The sequence below is a fragment of the Bombus vosnesenskii genome, unplaced genomic scaffold (genome assembly GCF_011952255.1).
Source record: "Bombus vosnesenskii isolate JDL3184/JDL3185 unplaced genomic scaffold, Bvos_JDL3184-5_v1.1 scf7180000013306, whole genome shotgun sequence".
In the NCBI taxonomy this organism is placed as follows: domain Eukaryota; kingdom Metazoa; phylum Arthropoda; class Insecta; order Hymenoptera; family Apidae; genus Bombus; species Bombus vosnesenskii.
In genome coordinates this window covers 354,593-377,582 of record NW_022882955.1, presented here as the reverse complement: position 1 = coordinate 377,582, position 22,990 = coordinate 354,593, and the positions used below count along the sequence as shown (strand labels likewise).

Here is a 22,990-nt window from a genome sequence, read left to right as displayed (position 1 = left end):
CGTTTGTGTAAATATAATAACAAGACAATTATCGTTATCAGTTAATATTCATCGATTGCCCTCGTAAGCTTCGTCGTCTTAATCTCAAGCTTGAAAAGATAAACAGCATCCACATTTATAGCGGGAGATGTGTTCTCTCGACTACTTGATACGATGATAATTAGATCCTACGCAAAACTTCCACTTCTCTGTCTCTGTCTCTCTCTCTCTCTCTTTCTCTCTTTGCTCTTTGTAGCTAAAGATAAAGTAGAACGATCCGTACTTGTAGAATTCCGGCGCAACGGTCGTTCTTGGAACAATCATTAATTAGATTCGCCATGAAACAAGGATGAGAGGGGAAACTGGCCAGATACGAAGGAAGATGAACGCAGGTGTGGCTGAACCAGCACCGACGATTCAACGAAGAGCAATGGGGAGTGATAGAAGAGAGAAGAGAGAGCATGTTTCTCCTTGAAAGTAAATCGGAGGAGTAGGGCTGTTCCTCGGCCGGAAATGAGGCTTGCCAAGTACAATCTCCGGTCAGAGAAGGCCTCTCCATTTTGTTCTTTGTGATGTGTCCGCCATAATTGAAAATGTCGTCGCGGACTCAAGGGACTTTTCGCCGTGTGCTCCCTTTCTTCGAGCAAACTCCATCGTGGCAGACCATCCACCGGTCCACCTCTCTTTCAAGGCCGAACTGTGTTATTATCGTCAAAAGACACAATGGTCCCGTAAACGGATACGAGGCAACCTAGTGTTTAGTTCCCGAGCCTCGCGGTTCGTTACCGTTTTATGCAAATATCCTTCTCGCGACTGTGCAAACACTGTTTCTTGTTATCAAAGGGGGATGTTTTCTCCTTTTCTATTTTAACGATTCTTAATGGAGAATTGGTGGACTACATTAGTAGCAACGAGTGTGCTTTTGTCGGCTTTGTTAATAGTTAGCGGTCGGGCGTTCTTGAAAATTCCTGTTTTTGTATACATAATTGAAGAGATGCAAGCAAGAAATTTGCTTTATCTACTAAATACTGCAATGATTACTTCGTTTTGAATAGTTCATGTAGTTTTGTACACCGTATACTATGTATATCCTATACATCTCTGCGTCTTTAAGTTCGTCGAATAAACATCTACAGTCTAGTGAATAGAATTTGATTTTCATTGAACTATTCCTTAGTACTTTTGCTATGATATCTTTGACAGAAGCGCGAACCTGTAAACGTGAAAGCACCGGGTTACCTGTTTCACTACATTCGATAAAATATTTTATTAATACGCCTCTAATTTAATATCAATTCAGAAAAAAATACTTTACAATAGAAGCGTATAAAAGGAAGAGCTCTGTCCAAAAAAGAATCTCTATATCTGAAACAAGTCAGACATTTTTTACTCGTAGCCAATCGATACTCTAGATCGTTTCTTCGTGGTGGAATCGATCGGTGGTGACGGGCCAATCGGCCATTAAGTATATCTTGTCTACTGATTGCAAAAAGAGACGCGACAGGCAATCAATCTTCGATAAGTCGATGCTTCGAAGAAACAGCCGCTCGGTTCTATCGAACGTTCTCGATCGTACGAAGAAACTGACGCGCGTGTAAGAGCGAAATCTCTCGCGAGGTGTCGCAAGAAATTTTCGATCGGGAATCTCGAAACATCGGCTCGATGTGTAAGTAATGGTTTCGTCGTCCATCAACAAGAACAGGAAGAAAGATTTCTTATACGCGTGATCATCGTGCGATTTTCACTGGGGGTTATATTTTGATTCATCGAGATATACGTATATCGGTGAAAGGAAGTTAGCAGCTCATAGATCTGTCCTTTGGTTTCAGGGAGCAGCGAGGAATCGAGACCTGGAGCTGGTGAACCTGGAAAGTTGGGAGTGAAGAAAGCAAGACCGAAGGCTTCGTCGCCCAACCGACAGGGACCACAGCAATGCCAGGTAGAAGAGTTGTTATTTTTTAAACATTGCATATCTTTTTCATTCAGTTGTTTTAGTTCGATATACGAATCTTTCGAAAGCTGAACTGCTGCAATTCCTCTTTCAATAAATTTCTCAATTTCATCAGACAAGTACAAGGTCGATGTTCAATTATCAAGAATCTTGACTTGGCTTACTTCCTTCAGTTCGTTTATCGTAACAAAACTAGCGTAATAATGGTAAAACCTAAAGTGAATTTCAAACAATAATGTCTACAAGAACGTGGCTTACTTCCTCTTTTCAATTTATGGGATTGGTCAATCTGGTTTCTGAATATATATATAAATAGTTCATCATATTTTAAATGTAGTTAAAAATAACTAAAAATTAATACTGGGAGCGTGTATGCTGTGACTGTTTGCATAATTCAACGAAAGAATTATGTATCGATGCTTTCGTATTTCGTATATAAAGAAACTCAGAGAATCATCGACTAACATTAGCTTTTCTTTAATGACAGTTTTATTAAAAAAATATATTATCCAGATTTTATAATTTTACTTTAAAAAATGCTCTAAAGATAATCTAGTTGATTGCTTATAGAATCCCAAGATTAGTCACAAACAAAAGTCACAAAGTAAAAGCGGTATAAACGTGTCAGTCGAATACTTGCAATTAAAATTCTGTGCGATAGATCATTTGACTTACTAATACGTTATCACGAACAATTTTCTTTCAATTAAAAATCGAATTGCCAGTCTTTCAAAGCTTAGCTCGTGATTACAGTATTCTTTCAACGTTCGAAATATAAAAGAAGTCGTTCCACAGTTGGATTCACGCGGAACGTCGAGATAAGAGAAGCGAGAACTCGAAACATGCTTTAACGTCAGAGGTGAATCGCCGCTCGGTCCGATCAGCGTCCCCGGTGACGTTCGTTTGACAATTTTATTAACTCGTCGGGACTCTGACTGCAAAGAGAATTTTCAATGAAATCGCGGAAAACGAAAGAACAGTTCATTAGCGACATGCAGACGATCGAATTAGAATGTCGATCGATAGCCAACGAAGTGTGCTCGCGAAACCGCAAGTCCACAAAATCTACGCCAGCTTACCGAACCGGTTTCCTTTTATTCTCTCGTTTCATGTTTTTACTCGGCTATTGTTCCACATGTACTTTACTTTTTATCGCTCTTGTTTCCCTAGGCATTCTGCTTCTCGTTTTTTCGTTTACGATCCGCGTGCTCCTGCGTTCTATAATGTTACAATCTTTTTTTCGTCTCGTTTCTTTTTTCTGCGGTTTTAGTTTTCGCGTGCCTATATTTCCCGGAGAAAATTCTTTCCTTTTTGCTTATGTCTCGCGTGTTCTGTACGTGTAACATTTGTTAGATTTTTCCCGGAGAGTAGCAATCGCAGCTATCGAAACTCAAACGTTTGGATTTCAACGCGATTCGCGAACTTGAAACGACTAGAGAATATAGTTGATTACAATTAACTTTAATTAACTGTGGAAAGTTAAAAAAAAAGGGCGTTTCAAATTATATGATATTGTTCGGACATTTTAATTTTGAATTTCTAGCTTCAAATACAACATTTTGAATCCATTCAGAACTTTAAATAAACTAGCAATTTTGCACTTTGAACTTCGATTTTTTGATGTTTGATTCTTAATTTTTCATCGCTCGTTTGAGGTTTTAAATTCATTGTATTCTTTTTACAAAAAAAGGAACAGCTTTTTATACATATGATTTAGTATAATGGATCGGTGTAACTTAGTCGATTATGATAGAACGATAAACTGTGAATAATTATTATTCCATCGTTGACTAATTGCTGGTTTATGTTCTTGTATTTTGCGTACCTAACGCAGCTTAGCGGAAGCGTATCTGTGTAACAACCGAATTAGGCCAAAAGTTCAAGGCCATTTCGGTACTATCCGCTTCGTTAGCCGTGTTCGATTTAATTTCTATTCCCAATTTGTGAACAAAGTCAAGAGAAATATTGGAGCGAAACCTCTCAATCTGCAATTCAGTTCTATCTATTACTTTTAGCCCCAATCAATATGAAAAGTAAAAATGACTCTTTCCTACTATTGATTTGTATATTCCGATATTTCAAACTAATGTTATTTTTGCTATATTTATTTATTTACTTACAAACTATTTAATAGTGAAATTTTCATAAACTTGTCACGTGATTGTAATAGTTATATTCATTTGATTATAATATTAAATATATAAATTTAATAACTATAAACATAAGAAAATTACATAATAATATTGTATGATAAAAGAATTTTAATTAATATCTTCTCTTTGTTACATTATCAAATTTGTAAATTTCTGCTTTATGAGATTTGTCTCAAAGAATGTAAACTATGTTTGATAGAAATTAAGCATCGGTATCTCGACAATTTTGTACCATCTAACTTAAACCAAGAGTAATTGGGAATATAATAATTCAGTTAAGTCTGTTTGCATATAACCGGTTAAATGCTCAAACGTTTCGCTCAGGTACAGACGGCTCTAGAATAAATGTAGAAACGACTACGTCCGTAACATTCTCTGTTAATTTACATCGCGGTGAATCTCCTGAACATTAATAATTAAACACACGCGTTGCGTACGACGCGAATAACGTAAACTGATTTTCGAACACATCCAGCTCAGTCGGTACATTTAATTTCATCTCTTTGAAGATATTTGCAAGGGCCATGTCAAAGCGAGAATTCGAATTCGTATTAATTAAATGTCGTTTCTTAGAGGAAGTCTGTTTATCGAGCAAAATACGCATGCTGCAGTTTCTCACAAGAACGTTTGAAAATTGTGCCCTTTCAATCTCTGTTTAATTCACTCTACACGTATAGTAATTTCCACAACGTTATACAGATTTCTACAACGTTATTTCTTGCACGTTATAGCAATACATTTAATCTAACAAAGATAAATGTTGAAGTAGTTGAAAGTCGTAACGATATCCAGATCGATATTTGAATATTCTAAACGAGACTGTTGAAATTGCTAATCGCTTGCCGAAATTTTAAACACATCCTGATACTTCCAACGAATGAAACAGACGAGTCTACGACAAAATTAAATCTCACATCGAGTTCCATAATATTTGTATAAAATCGTTCTGTAATCATTTTTTAAGTAAAACTTTCGAAACAATCCTTGATATAAATAAAAACTTTTTCTACTAATTCAAGAGTGAAATTTTGCTTCGACAGGAGTTAATTATTTTCCATTGACAAACCAAAAGAAAACTTTGTGCGTTGAAGGGTTAAAAATTTATTTACGACCCGATTGTCTTAAAGTTTCCCCGTAATAACGTTTTCGAATCATCTCGTCTCACCCATGAATCTCATCGAAATCCTCCAAAATTCCCTGAAATTTCGTCTGCCTCCAAGATAGTCCGTTCGATCATAGTCGTATATAGGTATAGTTGCTAGATACTCGCGGCACGTGTGCGTTTTTGCGTGCACGCGTGACCCAGATTGGTATGAAACGACCGAGACGCGAAAGCCACGCTTCTATCGATGCCGGACTGTTTATGCAAGCGAGCTTACAGCGGCCAAACTGGTCGTCGCACACGTGTACACACATACACAGGCAGGCCACATTACACAAACAACGGTGGATAGTGTGTAACTCGGAAAGGCTGTTGAATATTCAGGCGATGCGATCCTCGAGCAGCCAGGGGGAACACGCCGCCTCGTCGAGTACAACACACGAACGCAATATCTCTTCGTTCGCGTAACCGAGCAGCGTAGTTACGTCAAGGACCATTTAAGGAAGCGCGACTGTTTTTTCTTTTCTTTGTCTTCGCGCACCCCGTTTAAGTTACGTCACGTTGCCGTTATTCTCTTCTTTCGCTTCGTTCCTCCTCTTTCCGCTCTGCTTTTAGCGAATACTGAGACTGAACGTTGACACTTTTTAGCAAGCTGTTCGATAGAACGAGACATTGTAATTTTAAGAGAAAAATGAATGTTGTTGAATACCTGAAAGATCGGCTGGATTATTCCGATTCGTTATTAAATCGGAAGAAATGATTGTTTTCAGCGAGAAGAATAATTATACGGAAGTTTTTGAGTTGAGAGAAGGACGAGCGACCTTTTTAATGGTTTGTTGAAAATAACAGCACATTGTTCTTCGGCAATTGTTTTTAAAGTATGAAATGAATATACTCTTAAGAAGGATAATAAGAAAGGAAATTCTGTTAAATCTGTTAAAGCAAAGAAATCATTAAAATTGCAAAGTTCGTATGACTTTAATTACGATCATTTCTGTACAACATATTGTGTTATACGTTAAATACTGTGCTAACTTGGTATTGAGCTTATAACTGGAATAAAAATTATAAAAATTGAAAGCTACGGAATGTATATACTAACTTTCCTTGGCGTTTCAACTTCTTTTTTTTTATTCTAAATACAACTTTCCGGCCAAAGCTGAAGATAATTCGAATCTCTATAGCTAGTCTCATTCTCTGGCCTCAAAGTGGCATCTTCGTTTTGTATTAGCAACTTGGATAGCTGAGAACCGAAGGGCCGTGAATTACGGGTCGCCTTGTTACATAATTAAATGATGACTTGGCCGACTTGTTGACAAGCCCCGTCGATGTATCGAGTTAGCGACGAATTAAGCTGATCCTCCACTGCTCGATTATGGCTCGGATATTGGCACGAAGGATCCACAAAGGAGAAGGAGAAGGCGAACCTGGAGCAGAAGTGGCTCCTAGCTCGTGCTTCTCTCGCTTCTAAACGACGACCGTGCCGTAATTTTACAGGAAATTAATAGTTACAGGTTGCGCGGGGATCGTGAAAACCTTGGCGAATCGATCCGTGAATTATCGGCAACTCGTCGTTCACCGTTTCATACTTTTAATTGACGGCTCATTTTCAGACAGCCATTCGAACCTCTTCGTCTTCGATCTCCTCGATTTTATCGGTTTGCTAGTCTTAAAGTTGTATTTTTCAAATACGCAGATACATTTAATAAACCCCTTCGTGATTTTTGGTAAAATTTGTCCGATCTTGTTGAGTTTGAGAAAAATTACTTTTACTCTGAGAAAAATTTAAGTAGTAGCACATCTGCTGCTTTCTTTTCACGATAATTGATTCAAATTATTGAGAAAAGAACTAATCGATTAGAGTTTCATATTTGCACAAGATAACAAACCGAAATACATGGATTGAGTGAACTCTTTCGATCTAAGTTGCTGAGAGAATTTATCTTCGTAACGAAATGTATCTTTCATGTGAAACGATCCTGATTTTGCGAGAGAAGCATTACTGTTATTAAATATAGCATTAAGAAATAGATAAAAGAAGCAGGTTGTATCCTTCAAAAAGCGGTTGACAATTATACGTCAAGCGTAGACCTTGACAAATGTTAGCCTTGACACCTTTATATTGTCTCCATTGTACATTTGTAATATAAGCTACTCATTCTACTTAGCAAAAACTTTTTTGGCCTTGCGTTGGACGGTAATTTAATTTTCAGAAAAGAACGATGAAAAATTAACTTGCCAAGTTAAATTGTGAAACAATGCAAATGCACGTATACGTGAGCGTAGCTGGCCATGCAATTGCCGGTGCCTGGGACATAGGGAAGCGTATAAATTCTCATAGTGACGTAGCCGCGTGTCCATTGTCGCAGAACAATGTAACGGATCCTCGAACGGAATGCGCGAAGATCACAAGCAGGAGGAACGTCCAAGATAATTCGAGCGATCGCATCGATCCTTTCAAGGAGCAGCAGGATACCAAACCTGTCGGTCATACGTACACGTGTGTGTACGCGCGTCGGTGGTCGATTCACGGTAATCTGAAAGCGAGGAACACCGAGCACAATGGGGGTAAACCGATTGAACCGAGCGAAATCTGATGGCATTCCTTCTCCTCTACCAAGTTCGACCTCTCTTCGTTCTCCTCTGTGTCTCGTTTTCGTCGAGCATTTCCCTCTTTTCTCTCGTGGATTCACCACTCTCGCAGACTCTCACATCGATACACACAACACGCTTACACAGTGAGTCCTGAATCCGATAACTTCGTAGAAGGGTTTTGAGAGTCGTTGACCTCGTCTTCCGATTATCCTCTCGCGATTCGAGCACACGGAATCGAAACTCTTCGAAGTTGGCATACAACGTACTCGCCAACGATCGGACCCGATAAGCGCGCACCTCTTTCAGAGAGCACGGCCGATCCGTTTCCCGAGTTATGGGACGTTAAAGCGTGCCGTTGCGCGGACCGTGCAGGTCGTTAAGTTAATTAATTGACTAGGAGGTTACCCGGTTGTACGGCCCGCTCGACGTTACGTGGCTTCCACCGAGAACACTTGCAAAGATCCGCCTGCAACCCCGGCAAGATGGGTGGAGAAACACTTCGGCTGATCGATGAAGTGGTTCATCGGGATTTATGGAGATGATTATGTGCGTCCGACTACGCGGTATTTTCGTAGTTGGCGCAGCTGTGTTTATGGTTCAGAGAGTTCGAGAGGTAGCAGGGGAAGGGGGTTGAACGATACTTGGAAAGGTTTTATTCAATGGGTATACTTCTGGGTGGTAGAGAGGTTCTTTGAGCGGAGGAAATGTAATTCGAAGGAACTGAGGATAGGAATTTTGAGATAAAGTGAAATAAATTATAGTGGAAAATGTAAGTATTTTGATAAGAACGTTAACCTTCAAATAACTTAGACGTTTCACGATACTGAATGATCAAAAAAATACATTCGCTCGACATCTGTCATTGACAAATGACACGTGCCAAACTTGAGATTAGTGAAGGCGTGCGAGTAAGAAATTCGATTACGAGGCTGTACTTTAGTTGGCCGTCTTTTATTTTGAATTCGCTAAAAATATCTCGGCAATTAAGCGATTCTATCTTCCTACCATCGCAGCAAATACGCGATTCTACTCTGCTCCTCTACCCTACATTCTATCCCTACATCATCGTTAGCAGATACACTCGCAACAAATACTCCTCCTCACTCTGCCAAAACTCTCAACTAAAACAAAATCACCAACCTCTATCTTCCGTACGAATACCATAAACCCTTCGTCAAGACAAGAAATCCCTCGAAGCGACAGGGGCTCGCATTCCCGCACCGGTAATTCCATAATTCCCCATTGAAAACGAACTCAAAACGGGGCTGGAGCTCGAGCGAGTGACTCGGCGCGATTGTCGTTCGCTTACAATGAAGGGGCTTCAAGTAGCGTCGCGACGCTCGTCGTCTCCTTTTCCTCGCGACGTATTCCGTTCGTGCCTCCAAAGCTCCTACTTGCGAATAATATCCCAGGACTACGAAGTCGTGGCGTGGTTCACTTTTGTGTCCCAGCAACGACACAGCAGCCAACGACGAGTTCACCTCGTCGACGTTGGCTCGCTCATTATTTACGGGGGCGCGAGTTTCTCGTCTGCCTGCTGGCTGCTGGTAATAAGATGCACTTCTTTAAAGGACTCCGCCTGCAACAAATTGCATTGCCCAACCCTTCACCCTCCATCTAGCGTCCTCGCAGACCGCCCTGCTTTGAGGCAACCTCGTCGAGACGAATGTGGTTAGCCAGAACAAACGTTAACCGGATAGTACCGTGGACGCGTTTTAAGCTCGAATCAACCAGCTGCCTTCGAACCAGGGGAGGATTAACGAGGTAAACTCTAATGCGGGAATGTGTCGATGTTTCAAGCTGCACTGTTGTTTTTTTTTCAGGTTTGTTCCCTTTTTTGTGGTTGGTTTTAGGAAGTAGAGGGCTGAGCATGTGGACAGACGAGATTGGTTAGGGTAGATAGACTGGAGGATTGTCTGAGAATCCTGTGTTGGTTTGTTTATTTTCATTTGTATTGGTTTGTTTAAAATGCTGATGGAATTGTTTGCTTAAAATGCTGATACTATAACAAATACACTGATATTCAGATACTATTTATAACCACGTATTTTTTACGCGCGTTAACGATCATCTTAATCCTCGTTAGCAACAAAACATCGAGAATCCTAAAAAAAATCGCACAAATGAATTCTTCTTAACTAATCTCTTCGACGCTTATAATAAATCCCAAAAAATCCTCGAAGTAGGTCGTCTCCTCATTTAGCAGCGTGGCGTAACAGCGTGAATGGCGAAAACAAACGTTAACAGAATCGACCAACCGACGATATGCCTCTCAGACCACGAATCGCCGTTTCTCCTGCCATCGTCTAACTCCATCCATCGACTCTCTCCTTCCAGCTTCCTTTCCCGGTAGCAGCCGGGATGAAGCTTCATCCCTAACGAAGTATCAATGTTACCAGCGGCGGATTACGTATTCAGGAGCGGCGTTGCACGGTGTACATTGGCGGGTTTGGCAGCGCGGACACGAGGAGCCTGCTGCTGCAGACGTGCACGTTGATACGTTGCCGGGCAGAGCGGGGGTGGCAGAAAGCCGAGTGGCGTGTCTGCTGGTGGCGGCAGAGGGATCGAGAAAGGCCAGGAGTAATGATGTTTGTTTAACTCTTGAGGAAGGACCGTTAGCGGGACTGGAAGATACGGGTTTTGGCACGAAGATGATGGTTAAGGGGTGGAACGACCAGCCGGTGTCGAGGCCCGTTCAAACGTCTCCGTTCTTTTTCATCTCGTATCCGTCTCTTCGTCAGCCTCTCTAGATGGTCCTCTCTTCGGGCCTAGCGGTCCTTTTGCTTCGTAAATTGAAACTCCCATGTATTCAAGTCCGTCTATCCGCAGCACCTTACGAGTTCGGCTACGTAAATTAGATTTTCTGCTTAGGAACCGGCAGTATGATTTTCTCGGTCTCCTCCCTTTCCGTAGGATTCGTCGATCTTCAGAAGTTATCTTCAGAAATGGTTAGGGAACTATTTAAGAATTATTATCTGGTTTGAAGTTAATGTAAGGATATATACAATAAATTATAAACAAGATTTCGTGGTTGTATATAACACTATTCAATTTTTTCTTAACTGTATCAACTATACCAGTTTAGGCAATTGTAACAGGAACTGATTTCTCTCGTCGCCTTGGTACAAGCAAAAGTTTCAAGCTTACCAATTGAAAAATAGAGAGAAATATTTGCAAGAGAATTTCCTCGCAATAAGTAGGTCACGAATGTTATAGTAATTTCCTGTACGTATGCAGATCGAGTAAGAGAGGTCCCGCTAAGAAAAGAAGAAGAATACGATATCTGACAGAATTTAGCTTTTTTTTAATTACGATAGAAAAGATCTGACAAGCAGTAGTTTAATTAAGATTAAAAGCCCGATACAACGAATTGTATGGTTAACTTGTCTTTCGATTAACCTGGATTCTACTGACGTAGTTGCATTAAGTGCAGAAGATAGAGAAAGAATGCGAGAGAGAGGGTTAGAGAGGGTGTTGTATATCTTCCGCGAGAAAACATAGTTTTGTTTTATCTCGAATAATAAACTTCTCTTTTTGATAAGAGGTTGCATTTTATGCGCGTAACGGCGGTTTATTTAAATTAGTGACCTTAATAACCAGCCTTGAACTATGATTCTTCATGAATTTCATTAAAAGATAGCGTGCGAGTTTTCATTTATGGATCTTTCACGTGTCCTACGTGATATGTGGTTATATGAAGATATTACACACAGTGTTCCGCATGGAATGTAAAAAATTTCTCAATATTAACTTGAGAGATCATTTTTAGCAGACTCTGAAATACTTTGTGGATGAACAGTGTAATATAAAGAAAAGATAATAAGATATAAATATATCGAATACTAAAATCATTGACCCAAAGGGAACAGCAAGCTGAAAACAAAAGAAACCGAGTAAGATTCAAATGGTTAATAGAAATCACCCGATATTCGATCAAAGCGCCAAAGCCCAGTAAAGATGATGGATGCCTCGTATCTTTCTTTCGAAAGATCACCTTGGATGATGAATGACGATAGAAAAAGAAGAGACAAGAGAAAAAGAGGAAGAATTCATAAGCCACATAGGATACATATTTCCTGGAAGTATCGAAATTCTAGCAGCCGTCTTCCCGTACGATCGTCCACAGAAAACCAGTAAATTTCACGGCTCAAGTATCAGCGATCGCTGAGTCGACAGTTTATCCTTTCTTCTCGTTCCATTAGGAAAACGGAAGTTTCCGGGCATGGATCGAAGGAAGAAGGAAGAAAGTTGGTGGTTCGATTGGAAGGCGAGGGAAATTTCTACGGACGAGTCGAGTGCGCGACTTATTCGCGTTCGTCGTCGTCGTCGTCGAAGCCAGAGGCTCGATCGAACCGATGAAAATAACGGCGAAACGAAAAGTGGAAAGAAGTTTTCCGATAATGGAGCCGAGAATCGTGGATCCGTCGCCACGTGCTGGCCGCAGCTGCATTGGAAATTAATTTCGACTTAACGATGCGAATTCCGAACCCGGCGTGTCGGTGGATTTCCGATGCGTTACGAGTTTTTGATGCGTGTAGATTTCCAGAGGGACGAGAAGAGTAAATGGGCGGAATCGAAAGTCGAGTTTGTTCCCTGGGATTTTACGATTCGAGGTAACGATTCGAAGTTCGCGCGGATGATGGCTGTTCGGCAATTTGGAAATATATTAGTTGCTATTGAAATGCGGTAAATAGAAGTTTGATGAAGTTTTATGCGACGTAAATTCGTACGAGGGATGTTTAGACTTTTGGCTTGGAATAGAAATAAAAGCTGCTAGAAACACAGGCTAATATATGTACAGTGAATTGTGAAGACCGATAGGGAGACATCTTTTACATCTTCAGGAAAAACGTTTTTCCATATGACAATAACTTTGCCAGCTAGTATCTTGTCCAGTAGTCACGTATTATCAAATTGTCGTTTCATTAAATTTGGCTGTGGAATTCTCTTGAAAAATATTTACACCAAAATACTAATCTGAAAAACATTGGCTATCATATAGATACATATTTAGTATACATTTAGTTTTTTCCATAAAACTTGATGTATTTTCCATCCATTGTTGAAAGTTAAAAGGCTTAGTAGCTTAAGTATCAAAATGTTGAGGATAATTGTGAGTATAATAAATAAATCTGACTTCTAACTCGATGTTTTAAGCGTCGTTATCGTAGCGATGAAATGTTGTACAAAATGCAAATAGCACAGTTGCTCTTTTGATAGTATAATTACGATATAATTATGTGTGCTAGTTTTTCTTAATACAAATCTCTCTGTGAGCTCGTGTTTCACATATTCTCCCGGATAAGCTGACATAAATATTCCTGCAGATTCATTTATACTTATATTCATAAACATTTCTGCGTTTTTATTTTGTACATATTTGCTTTCTGTTTCTTATAAGAGAGGCTTTTTCAGTATCTCTTTCACTACGTCACTTTTGAATGTAGAAGCCGTGTAACTTCTATTAATGAAGAAAAACTGGATATTAACAACATCAACGTGATACGATAAATAACAAAAATAAGACGTGTCGTAATTTATTTGAGCCAAAATTATCGGTATAAATGCAATACCACGATATTTCTATTAATCTTAATAAATTCATAAACTAAACCATGGATGTTTATGTAAACTCATATTGTATACACTTTGCATTACATGTTTTTTTACATAAATACAGACTCTTGGAAATAATTTGTTTCGCTTACTATTAAATATCTTGAACGCTGTACTTTCGATATTCTATATATATTTGCATTTTGTAGATTCCTCCATTTTTCAATTTTACACAATTGCATAAGCATCCGTAGTTTATTCATAACAATAAGCTTAATATTAGCTTACTGAAATATCACTCAACAAAATGCGACCTATTTTACTATTTCTAAATAGCAATTTAACATTAGCTCACAATTTCCAATATATCTCGAGGAAACCTTGTCGAACGCAACATTGAATAGAAAGTAAAGGTGAAAAGTAGCGGGAAAGTTTCATTGAAATTCTATCAGAAAAGCCATTCGTTCCTGGACGAATTCAAGTCAGGGAATTTGGCACAATGTTTGACGGTAAATTCGACGCCAATACCCGGTATTCTTGCGCGGCTTGTGGGTCTTTCAAATGAAACGGCGCCTATGCGCGCAAGCCTTCGGCCTTTGGCTTCCTGAAATAGTTGTTGTAATAGTACACTCCCCTGCCCGAGAAATAAACCCAATTCTACATACTTAACAGGCATACCATGTCTAACACCCTCGACCGTGTCTTCGGCCTTTCTGCTGTTAACACGTGAAATGTTGTGCCGACGTCTCACGTTAATTGAGAATTGTGCAGAACGGAGTTTCGCCTTATCTTCCTTCACACAGCATGAATTCGACTTCGAAGAACTTCTCTGTTTAAAAATATGCATAAGATAATAAATGATTTAACTATTCTCTCTCTCTCTCTCACTCACTCTCTCTCTCTCACACACACTCTCTCTCTCTCTCTCTCCAGACTTCTATTTTGTAACTTTGTTATGAATTAAAGATGTTTGTAGAAAATTCTTATTGATTTTGATGCTTCGTCTATTCTACTGTGTATGAATGTATTGTAATGAAAAAAATCTATTTATGTATTGAACTCTTCCGAACTACTTACTATGTGACATGTACGCTATGATTTATTCACTAATAATGGCGCAATCAAATTTGTCGATTTCTCTGTTTCTTTTTCTTTTCTTTTCGTTATATTCGAAGAACTGTGATATTTGAAATTTACACCATGTGTCTATTAATATCTGAACGTTTTACTCTCCGAGTATTCTCTTATGCGAACAGACTGTCTGCTAATAACAGATGATTTTTTCTCTCTCTAACAGCATAAACGAAAATAAATGAATAGCAAATGAAAATAACGAAGATATAGCCATCTTCTCGCGTCAAAGATTTATGTAGTTTGACGGTAAAAAGTTAACTGACAATTTCCTCGATCGCTATTTGAACAAATGAAATTTCGTATCAGAGAAAAGATTGTTCTGTTTCCCGAATATTTTTGCCACCCTATTAGTTTAGCTATGAGAGGCCCCATTGTACATTAAACCATAGACGACGTAACCAAAGAAATTCGAGCTACTGAAATGGATCGTGATTCGTTTGAATGAAAAGGAGATCGCAATAACGTACAGGCAGAGTCAGACCACCCTGACGCATGCTAAACGCGAACGTGGAAACGCCGCGCAATGGTATCTTTATCGACGTTCTAATGTCCGTCGTAAAGCGCGTCCGGCCTGGTTTTACGACGGCTACGCGTGGTAATTGAAAATCGTGTCCAACCTCGTTCCGTTTCACGTGTCCGTAATGAACCGTTCGAAACGCGCGACGGCCCGCGCGGAATTGCGAACATTCGCGCGATACGCGCTGCGATTACCGTGTATTAAAAGCGCGGCAGTCTCGATTGGAAGTCGTTACACTTGATTCGACGTCGATCGCCGTTCGTGATACTCGTTAGACCGAAATTTTCTCTCGTTTCGATAGAATTCGTTAGCTAAATCGAGATAGTTTCGTGTAATTCAAAGGTTGAAACGAAGAGTTGAATGAGGCGTTAAAAAAATAAGATACAATTTTTTTCGCGAGAAACGAATAGATAGGAAAATGATACCAGAACTTTAATTGTCGAGATTAAAGTAGATATGGAACTTGTACGAAGAAATCAATGCGAAATTTTAGGTGAAGTGTGGCGGAGATTGTAAAATTATTTATAAAAGATCGCAAATCTATTTGTAGAATATATAACTTGGATTAAATTATGCTTTCCAGCTATGGCCAGAATTATGTTTTGGATCATTGAATGAAGATCCATTATAAAGGTTTATAAATGGCCAAAAATTAATGTTGTCTTATGGTTTGATAACGTTTTCATCACTTGATTGATTTTTTAATAATTTTTTGATTATTACACCACGGATGATTATACGTTTGTGAAATATTTAAAAGACATAACGTTCAAGAGAGTAAAATTAGTATAGCGTTCAATTGACGAAACAAATTTCTATTTACTCATTCGTAACTCGTTCGTGAAAAGATAAATTTATAGTAACATGTTTGCAGTTTAATAATTAATTAATCCATCGATTAATATTGTAGAAATTCTAAATTATCGAAATGAGCTTTGAATATGCACAAATATTTTCGTTTAAATTGTTGTCGCTAAGGTCTGTTTTATACGTTTTACGTTCAAATATTTTTGTAATGTTTCAAGCAAAGGTTGTCCGGTGGAAAACGGGGGGAAATAGAAGCGCGACTGTGTATATTTGTTTTGTAGCGTAAAAAACACAGGAAACCGGGTGTATTTTTAGAACGCAGTCATTAATGGATGCTAGGAAATGTGTGTACGCGGGCATATAGCAGCGCTGTCTACGTCAAGCACATTCGCACGTTTGGCAGTAACATGTGTCAAATGTTAGACGGTTCTGAAAACGTGTTCCGCGTAATGCTAATGGCCAAATATAGGTTTACTGAAATTACATTTTCCCTGTTTGTCAACGATGGTCGAATGGCTCGTGAAAAGTCATTTTATTAAAAGTCAGTTTGATTTTTCACGTAAATACGTGCGAAAAAAATTTCAACGGAAATTTAAGATTTTACTACTCCGACTTGGTATATATATATATATATATATATATATATAATACGTTCCATATAATTCATATTATATCTGATTTATAATACATTATACATTAATTGATATTAATTAAATAGGATTTCACATACATGTGGTGCCAAAATATCTAAATTTTTGTAATTTTATTAGCCCCGTGATGACACGACTGCAATGATTAAATTGGTAAAATTTAGAAGAAATTTGCAACTGCAAAAAATTAACGCGTAGCACGAATGAAATTTCAATATGTTTTGTTTAATACTCGTAATATATCGATAAAATATGTTCAAATACTTTCGTAAGCATATATTTAGTACGTAAGGGCGAAAAATCGTGTAACCTTGAAAGCGTAAATAGCCAATTAAGCCGATTGTCAGGGATGGAGCATCAGCACAAAGACGCGCTGACACGTAGCACGGTTTCTGTCTGCAGGTCTGCGGGAAGGTGTTCAACAACGCATCGGCGCTCACGAAGCACAAGCTGACGCACAGCGATGAGAGGAAATACGTGTGCACGATGTGCGGCAAGGCGTTCAAGCGGCAGGACCACTTGTGAGTATAGATGCACACCATTCGCCCCTTTTCCGCGTCAATTAACCAACACTTGTGCCATCTCTTCCAGTTCAATCGTTCGTCGTGATAAAATTAATAAAAAAAAATTACAAGTTTCGGGGTAATTTTAGATTTTAATCTTTTACAACGACGTGTTGACATATCTGTAATTCTTCTTTAGAAAAATATTTTGTTTGTACGATGCAGATTTATAACACTGTATAGTTTAAGTTTGGGGTATAAATAACACAGGATTTACGAAGAAACAATGTCGATCAGTTCTACAGTAACATCGTAGAATTACAGTGGAATTATAGTATAGCGAATTGAAATATTTATTTATAAAATAAGAACTCTACATATGTCTTTTATTATTCAAAATAAGTGGCACATTTTTTAAATTTCCTAATAAACAATGAGCGATAACTAAAACCTTCTGAAAGTTACTCATTGTTAGGATCGTCACTTCTACGATATACGTACCTGTATCAAGGTCATTGGAGCAGATTTCCCTATAGCGCAAAATCAGTATTTTTTGTCTATATCTTTTTTTCGATTCTCAAAAGGAAGTAAAACTTTGCTTCTTTTCCTCTTTCATCGATAGTGAATCCTCAATGAGTCTTTGAACAAAACGCTTCTGTCTAAAAACCGAAGCTTTTCGTGTACGTCCGCCAAAGCCTCTCAACGAATAGACGCTATTCTGGTAGAGAATGAGGCTTCCTAAGGCTTGTGCATTACATAATATTATGGAATAGCTGTTTTGGTGCTTTGTACACTCGACGAGAGGATTGTTTCTGATATGCGATTCGAGGCAACGCACGAGTGGGCCACGACTGGAGTGCAGCTTGCTCTCTAGGCCGGATTTCAAGAGGAAAGCTCGCCTTTTGTTCCCAGCCACGCTGCTTGCGATTGGTGCTAGTTGAATGCTGATTTGAACTGCGGTAAAAAGGTTCGGCAACTTGGTGAATCGATGTTGCCTCTTATCGTTTACACATGCACACGATGGAGTAGTTATTTTATATTTTTAAATTTTTTAACGTTGCAATTTTAGAATCTTCGAATCGTTGGATTTTTATATTTCTGAATATCTTGATCTTTGCATTTTCGAAATTGCGAATCTCTGAATCCTTGAATTATTCAATCTCGATTTTCCAAACATCTGCGTTTCTTAATTTTTAACTCTTCGCTATATCGCAGAATAAAATTCGAAAGGTCGAATTCAATACGTTGTCTTGCATCGTTCGAATCAAAGAAACATTTCGAAATGATTATTCTTCGCTGATCGTGAGTCAAAGTTGCGAACAGTCGAAAAGCGTGGAACGTGGGCAATGGCGTGAAAAGAGAGAGACTTTGGAGGATCGCAGGATCGCGAGAATTGAAGATTCTATTCTTCTCGAGAACGGAAAAAGAAATAAAGGGGAATCAATAGTAGCAGCAACGGTTGCTAGTCTTGGTCAGACTTGTTGGTTGGTCGGAAGGAGTTAGACTTGTATTACCTTTTGCGTAGACGGATCTACAAATCTTCCCTCTGTTTCTTCTACTTTCTCAACGGTTCTTCTTCCTTCTCATTCGAGATTCGCCACGTATCTTCGTCCACGTTTCCCCTCGGTAAGTTTTTCTTTTTCCTCAGCATCTCATGCCCTTTCTCTCTCTCTCTCTCTCTCTCTCTCTCTCTCTCTCTCTGTGACGTTCAATTCGGCTTTGCAGTGTTACTAGCGATTCGTTGAATACTTTGTCGAAAACTTATTGATACGTCATGGAAATGTTGCTTCTCGTATTTAGGATATTTAATCATGTATGTTTAATCGAAACCTCGTTGTGAATTTCTTTGGATACGAGTTGTTTGTTCTTAAGGGAACTTTGCTGTTGATATTACGCAGATTAATTTTGCTATTAAGATAACCCTGATTGATTCGTATAGCATTTTAGTTGTAGCAAGTTCATTGAACTAATTGTTTTATACATTTTATGGTTTCCTTGTCAATTGTTTTAAAATAGGATTGCCTCGAAAAAGTCGAGAAAGAGAATGTTTTTTAAAGACAAACATTTTATTAGATACGACGCCGTATGAAGTTTTCATAAATGAAACGTCAGGACAAAGAAGTATTGATGATTTTTGTAGTAATTTCAATTATCAGATATTTAATAAGAATCCTTTATAACTGGAACGTACGAAAGTTTATCTTTGTACTCTCGTCGAAATCGGCACAATCCTCTTTTGTGCTTGATTCCGTCTGTGCTACGTGCGCTGGATCCACTTCGAGTAGACCGTATTTTTCTTTTCCTCGACCTTTCCTCTATGTCGCCTTCGTTTTATGTACGTATTTTATTCGATAGGGTCGCTCAACACTCAGTTCAATACGAGCTGACGAACAGCCCTTAGAATTACTTTCGTTTCGTCCATGGTTCCCAGAATTTTTCCCCCCTCTTTGTTGTTGTTGCTTTGTTCAAAGGTATCGTCTCGCTGATTGTTCCTTTTTCGAGTTTCTTCCGTGGCCTAAGATTCAAGATCAATTATCTTGCAATCTACCGTACGCTTGCTTTTGGCATGAAAATTCAACAGAGAATTCCCTCTTATCGATTTTGAATTGAAGAATTTTCTTCAAATATGTTACTACCTTTGCGTGGAATATCTTAAAGTTTGACGGTTGGATCGTGTGAGTTATCTTATCTTACTTTATACTACTTTCAATTCATGCAATCTGTTTCTTTGAATACGAGGAATTCGATTCGTAGACTCGAAGATCGTAACGAAGTTGAGCTTATCGATCATCGACTTCCACTTCAAACAACTCATTCATCAGTTCCAAACTACCAAAGGAGCCACGATTCCAGAATTCAACGATTTTTTTTTTTATCAATCCTAACAAGTTGCACACGATGGCAAGAATAGCTCGGCAAAAAACATTGGCCCATGCGGGCATTCCATTTGGCCTGCGTCCATAAAATTTCCTGGTCGGTTACTTGGAAACTCGTTTTCAAGAAAGCATATGCCGGGATTCGAGTAAACGATGTGGACGACTTTATCCGATCAGCGAAAAAGTCCTTGGCCTGTTTCCTGTTTTTATTGAAATCCTTTTAACCTCGGATATTTCGCAGAGATGAGGGACTTAAGTACCTAACTCTGTACGTACGGAATCGTAAAGAATTGTGTTTTCCCTCCCTACGAATCCTTTTGAACTTTGCCGGTAACCAACGCGTTGCTTTTCGAATAGCAAAAAAATAAGATCCTCGATGATTCGTATTCGAGATCGATAAAATTGGTATTGAGCCTGTCGATACGGTTCGCAAGTGGAGTAATCGGTAATAAAATTATTAATCTGTATCGCGTGTTCCCTAATTCGATAAAAAATTATCAAGATATTTTGACAGCGAGGCAAATTTATTGTGCAAATTTATGTCGAATTTTTAGGTATTGATAATGTTGAAAATTCGGAAGATTTTGTTTGAATTTTTAAATAAAAGTAGAATGTCGTTTGAATGTTCCATTAGGAGAAATGTTTCGTTTGAAAAAAAGTAATGTTAGTAATACTAAGAATAGAATTACTGGAGAGATTTCATATTTTAGTGGTTGTTACTTAACACATTTTTATTCCTTGTCAAATTAAAGTTTTTATAATTCACAACAAAAATTCCTGTTTCACTGTGGATGTCTCTTATTATTATAAATTGTTACAAGCAAAAAGAAAGTAGAAATTGTTTGTTATTAAAATAAACATTTTCCTTCTCTTTTTTTCCCACGCCGTACAGTTTATTACGTATGAAAATTAAGTATAATTGCACTTCGAGATTCTTGTCCCGCGAGTTCAGCGTGAAGTTTAATTCGTGCTCATCGAGCTGAAAATTTTCCTAGGTTCAGTGAAGAGAAAAAAATTACGTCCTGCCTGCTTTTTACGTAATATTTCAACCGGCTGGATGTAATATTGCAATTGTCGCGAATGAAATACTTCTTTGAAGTCTCTTGCCTTTCAAGTATTTAGCAAAGAATTTTCTTGGAGCGCGGGTCTGGTAAGAAACTCCCATTGCATAAAGAAAATCAACTAATTAATCGAGGGCAAAAGGAAGCTTGCCTGTTGTCCCTCGTGTTTTTCTCGCGTGCAAGAATCCTTGTTATTTCTTTCTTTTGTATCTTTGTAAAATTCTGCTCGCTGTATGTACATGTACCATCGTTAAGTAAAGATGTCAATATTAATTAACAACAATTTAAACACTCTGATAAATTATTCTAATGGCAATCGAATACTGACTGAGGCGCACAATTATTCTTTTTTCCAATTTCTTTTTGTTAATATTTTGTAGTCAATAACACAATATAATCAAGTGGGATGACACCATTTAACATGATTAATGTCAGAATTCTTTGAACTTTTGTCTTAAATAATAAAATACACGAATATAAACACTAAAGAGTAAGTAAATCCCAAAAACGTAGAGACTATTATCTAAATTGGAAAGACAGAACAATTTTGTCATTGTTGAATACTTGTAGGCATATAAATATCTCGATTTTCATTTCATATCGTTCGATGTTATAATTAAAAAGGAAAGAAAAATCGAGAAAAAAGGAACTCGAGATCGATTCGATAGAAAAAGCAGAAATAGGAGATTGTCTATAGCTTTTCTTGTCATTGAAATGTTTTGTGACGTTTAGACGAGCCTCGAATTACTGACAACAGGAAAAGTGCGGAGATAGGCACCCTCAGACCAAACGTGATTAGAGCTCTCATCGTTCAGAGGAAGTTTGACGGCTGATCAGGAAATAAAAGTAATGCTCCCATGATCGAGCGTAATTTAATTCCATTTGCACGAACTAATAAGCATCGAATTACACTTTTTGCTGGTACTTTCTGTTATCTAGCCCTTCAACTTCCTTTTTTGTTCTCCTCTCATCATTATATAATAGGGGAAAGAGCGGGTTTTAGATCACGTAACGCGTTCGTAGAGCTATCGGGAAATTTTTCACAAGAAAAAGGATGAAAACATCTTTCTTTCTCAATTAATTTTCCATTTCATACCGGCGGGCGATTGTTCTTGAACTAAATCTACTTCGTTTGGAATCTTTTATTAGACTAAACAGCAGATACCAATATTTCCTGCAAATTAATGCAATCAATTATTTTTACTTATGAATCGTTGTGACAATTTGTAATTAATGTGTGATTTTATTTCCCATTTTCTTGTTTTAATCTTAATATTCGATATTTTAATCTATTTTCATTAAAACGTGGCTAGTCCATGCATTTCTCTATAGAATTCAATTCAAAAGGGAATTAAGTAAATACAATCATTTCAATGAAAGTACATTAAATACAGTAATTCTCCAATATGATATCTTTGATTTTATTCATTATAATTTTAATAATACTAGACTGCTTGTTAATATTTCAAAGTACACGTGAAATATTTTTTAATTTGAAAAAAAGTCTACAAAGTTAAGATCTTTTCTAAAAAATACAACTATCTAAATGTATACGAAATAAAAAGATCAGAAAATTCCATTTCTGTTACATTCAACACGTGACAGAATCTTCTTCTGCCTTGACTCAATTTTACCAAAAAGTAGACGCAGAAAACATATGATAGATTCTTTACACTTATCATAGGTCACAAGCAACAATTTCCTCGTTCTCCCGTTTGTTTTCGTTTGTACTAAGCGTCACGGTTCTCCCGTGATTTGCGTGCTCTTATTATCAAAAACATTCCAAACAGGCGTTTGCTGTTCGACTTTAGGCAACAGTACACTGAAGAGGAAAGAAAGAATCTCCGTGTACTTAACCTGTTTCCTGTTATCCCTTGAAAGCCTCTTATTTCGTGGACGCTACATAGAATTTGTATAGAATTCGTTGTTCCATGCTGCAGTAATTAAACGGGTAAGAGGAAATATAAAAGAACAACGTCGACGGGCTTTCCTTCCTTCGCTGCCAGCTTCGCAACTGCAATTGTTCTCTATTTTGCACATTTTTGATTTCCTCGAGTATAAACTGTTCGTGTGTGTACCCTTTGGCGAGAAGAGTTTGCGAAATAT

The 22,990-nt window shown here is 38.1% G+C and overlaps 1 protein-coding gene across 3 annotated transcripts in view; it reads left to right on the top strand.

The window, feature by feature from the left end:
• The window catches only part of LOC117234671, a 349,263-nt gene that overhangs the window by 200,666 nt on the left and 125,607 nt on the right, over positions 1-22,990 (top strand). For all 3 annotated transcript variants that reach the window (XM_033496110.1, XM_033496109.1, XM_033496111.1), the window contains exons 5-6: positions 1,809-1,918; positions 16,847-16,965. In XM_033496110.1, the coding sequence (XP_033352001.1) occupies positions 1,809-1,918; positions 16,847-16,965 (229 nt within the window). The remainder of the gene's footprint in view (positions 1-1,808; positions 1,919-16,846; positions 16,966-22,990) is intronic.